Consider the following 3,930-nt stretch of genomic DNA (forward strand, 5'->3'; position numbering starts at 1 on the left):
TATGAATAAATATGGTATCCAAAATGTATGTAAGACGTAAACGGCTAATTTTTTTTGTTATGGAAGTAGAAGTGGTGATATATCTTAACATTATAATTTTTTGTGTTTTTAAAATTGGAAAAGTACACAAATCGGAGGGTCCAATTTCTATACCTCAAATTTTTTAATTTTTTTACCACAAATCGGACGGTTCGATTTCTGTACCTCTACAAATCGGACAGTCCGATTTGTGTACCTCTAAAAATCGGACGGTCCAATTTCTGTACCTCTAATAAATTGGACGGTCCAATCTCTGTTTCTCTAGTTAAACAATTTCACATTTAATTATAACATTCTAACAATCCACATAACATAACAACTCAGCAAGTGTTCTGACTATGACCTTTGCTGGCTTTGCATTATTGCATTGTCACTTCAATAAATAATAACAATGACTCTTATCAAATGTATGTTTGGACATTATTATGTTTAGATAACAATGACTCTCTCTCTCTTTCTATCTCTCTCTTAGATCATCACGTGCGATTTTTGTTGAATAATTGGATTTGACCATTTTAACTTTGTAGAGGATTCGGATCAACCGTAGTGATTTCATGTTTGAAAACAAGATTTGCCTATGATATCCTTAATTGCATTTGCAACGTCACTTGAAAATGAATTTTATAATGTCTTAGTTCTGTTTTTTTTCAACGTTCTTCTTCTTTTAATTTAATATTCTTTCCTAAGATTGGATTATTACTTTATTAGGTAATTACTTTTTGTAACTTTGATAGAATAATATTCTATTTCTTGGGTTAATTTGATCTTTATTGTCTAGCTAGCTATATTATAAATTTTTCTCTTTTAGTCAATAAAATCATTTTCTAATATATATAATTCATATAATAATACTACTTTTATCATAATAACCAGATAGTAAAATATATACATTAATATTAAAAAAGAATTGAAAAAGCTAAGGTGATAAATAAAACAAACAATAATGCTAGGAATTAAGATGGTTCAGCCAAAAATCAACCAAATATTTTTGGGTGAATCCAAAATTTTTACGTGTACGGTGTTTATACTATATATTAGGATTTTTTTTTTCTTTATAAATTGGATGATTTTGAATCTGTTTTCTGATTTATCATGTTTTAGGCATTTGAAGAGAGGAGGAGGATGAAGAGATCAATTTCCATGATTCACGTTGCAATGATACATTTCCTCCTAATTTGAATGTAGTGAAACATTTAATAACCAATATTTTAAATCATAAATAAATAAAACTAATTATTATATTTATAATTAATTAAGTTGTTCTATTTTTGCCTGATTTAAAGTTGGTTCCATATACTTTTCCTAAAACAAATGTTATATTCTTAATATATAATTTGCAGCATATATAGTAGCATAGCCAAACAAATTACAACACCTTCATCTTCATTTCATCAAAGTGTGAGTGAGAGAGTGTGTGTCTTTTCAGAGAGAGAGAGAGAGGGGAAAAAGAGAGAAATCAAGATGAGAGAAAAAGAAGATGATGAAATTATTGTTGGTGCTCCTTTATTGTTTGAGACAAAAGAAGCAAGATTCAGAGGTGCTTACAAGTTGTTTGCATCAACAATATTGGTATCCATATCTTTGATTTTGTTCTACAGAGTAACAAACTTCCCAACAGCAACAAGAACAGAATCATGGGCATGGATTGTTATGTTGGTGTCTGAGATTTTGTTTGGATTGTATTGGATCATCACTCAATCTGTTCGTTGGAGAATAGCTTTTCAATCTCCATCCAAACATACCCTTTTACAAAGGTAATATAAATAAGGTTTCTATGAATATATTCATCATTACTATATTATTCAACCTTAATTTATTAGCTTTCTATTCCTAGTCCCTTTCTCTAAACTTCTCAAGTATTAATTAGTGCTCTTTCTAATTATGTGTTAACATTAATTAATTCCCCATCATATCACATAGCCATCTCCATGTTTGAACATCTCTCTCATCGGTGTTTAGTTGCTTTTTTTAATTGTTTGGTATTGGAAAGAAGAAAGACAAAAGAAACGGAAGACAAGAAAGAAAAAACAAAAGAAGCCTAAGCTATGTCCTGCTGCATGAGAGAAAGCCAATCATCTAAAGGTTGGAGTCTATCACTTTATTAGTATCATAGTGAATTAGTACAAATCTGAATGAGGCTTGATTACACATCTTTAAATAAAAAAAAATTCTTTAAAAAAAATCATATTCTACATGCTGTATCAGCATATTCTCTTGATTTACTAAAAGATAAACCTCAGTAGAATCAGTTTTGCATTGAAAGAAGCACCATGCTCTAAACTCATCCTTACCTGCGGGTATCCAACCCATTCAAATAGGGTAGACTACCCGACTCGCTTCGGATAAAGTAGGATAGAATTTGAGTATGTCTGCGGGTAGGGTAGGATACGGATTTAGAATGTACTCTATCCTATTTTACCACCACTTCATATATAACACATATTTTATAAAAAATTGGTATATAGTGAAGGAAGTGAAAGTTGAACTTACAATCTCCTTTGTATAATGACTTACAATAAATAAACAACCATTAAAACTAGTTAGTTAATTTAGTAATTTAAAGCATTAGTTTTTTATTTTTTATGTTATTAATATGTATAAAATTCAAAATGATTGAATTTTATATTTATTTTAAAAAAATTTGATATTTTTACGAGTAAGATAGGATAGAGTAAGGTTTAAAATTTTAGGGTGCAGGTAGGGTTAGGGTTGAGAGATTCTCAACCCACGGATACCCTACCATACCCTACCAAATGTCAGCCCTATCCATAGCCCAATCCATATAGCCCATAATTAGGAATGAAAATAGATCAAGCGGTCTGTTAGGAGCTTGCAGTCTAATTTGTATTTAGCATGATTTGACTTAGCTTGTTATAAAATAAACACAAATTCTTGTAAAAGTTTTGATATATTAATAGAATAAGTTCAGACAGTTAAAATATAATTAAATATATAAATAATTTTTTATTATTAACAAAATTATTAGATATCGTAAAATTTGTATATGTTGTTATATATGCAGATATGATGAAGAGAAAATGCCAGGGGTGGACATTTTTGTGTGCACAGCTGACCCAAAATTAGAGCCACCATTAATGGTGATTAACACAATATTATCAGCAATGGCATACAATTATCCTTCAAATAAGTTGAGTGTGTATCTCTCTGATGATGGAGGATCAGAGTTAACATTCTATGCACTCTTCAAAGCTTCCATTTTCTCAAAACATTGGTTGCCATTCTGCCGAAAATTCAATCTTCAAACTAGGTCACCTCACGCTTTTTTTTCGCCCCTAAATCATAATTATCATAGCCATCATCATGATCATGATGACTTTCACAAACAATGGTTATTTATCAAGGTATGTATGTAGTGATATTTTTTAAAATAAAATTAAAATATTGATGATGACAAAATTATTAAATAAGCCTTTTTCCCTTGAAAATTAAATATTTGAACACATGGTTTGAGTAATAATAAAAATTTGGAACTTTTCATCGTGTATTTGAATGTATCAACAAATAATTTTTAAAAATGTACCGATAATACCTTTTTTATATTATTATTATCATTAAATTAATTTATATGTTTATGTATATTAGTAATGTTTAAGCATTAGATCTTAATTACTTTTATTATTGCAAAATATAATACATAATTATATATATATATATGTATGTATTTGATGAAGCGTTTCAATAATTTTGCATTGAAAAAAATTATATGGCAGAAATTATACGAAGAAATGAAAAGTGATATTGAAACAACATTAGCAAAGGGTAAGGTTGCAGATGGTGAGAGGAATTTTCACAAAGGTTTCAAAGAATGGAGTTCGAAAACCAAAAAGCAGGACCATCAGTCTATCGTGCAGGTATATATATAGCTAAATT

General features: G+C 29.1%; 1 protein-coding gene across 4 annotated transcripts in view; it reads left to right on the forward strand.

Moving 5' to 3' along the window:
* The window catches only part of LOC107606463 (cellulose synthase-like protein E6), a 19,767-nt gene continuing 17,236 nt past the window's right edge, over positions 1,400-3,930 (forward strand). Inside the window, exons 1-4 of one of the 4 annotated variants that reach the window (XM_021106869.1) lie at positions 1,661-1,793; positions 2,033-2,121; positions 3,062-3,401; positions 3,771-3,911. In XM_021106869.1, the coding sequence (XP_020962528.1) occupies positions 3,078-3,401; positions 3,771-3,911 (465 nt within the window). In that variant the 5' untranslated portion in view covers positions 1,661-1,793; positions 2,033-2,121; positions 3,062-3,077. Of the gene's footprint in view, positions 1,794-2,029; positions 2,122-3,061; positions 3,402-3,770; positions 3,912-3,930 lie in introns of all 4 variants that reach the window. The other 3 variants (XM_021106870.1, XM_021106867.1, XM_021106868.1) reach the window with 3 other exon arrangements.

The sequence above is a fragment of the Arachis ipaensis genome, chromosome B07, assembly GCF_000816755.2.
Source record: "Arachis ipaensis cultivar K30076 chromosome B07, Araip1.1, whole genome shotgun sequence".
Lineage (NCBI taxonomy): Eukaryota > Viridiplantae > Streptophyta > Magnoliopsida > Fabales > Fabaceae > Arachis > Arachis ipaensis.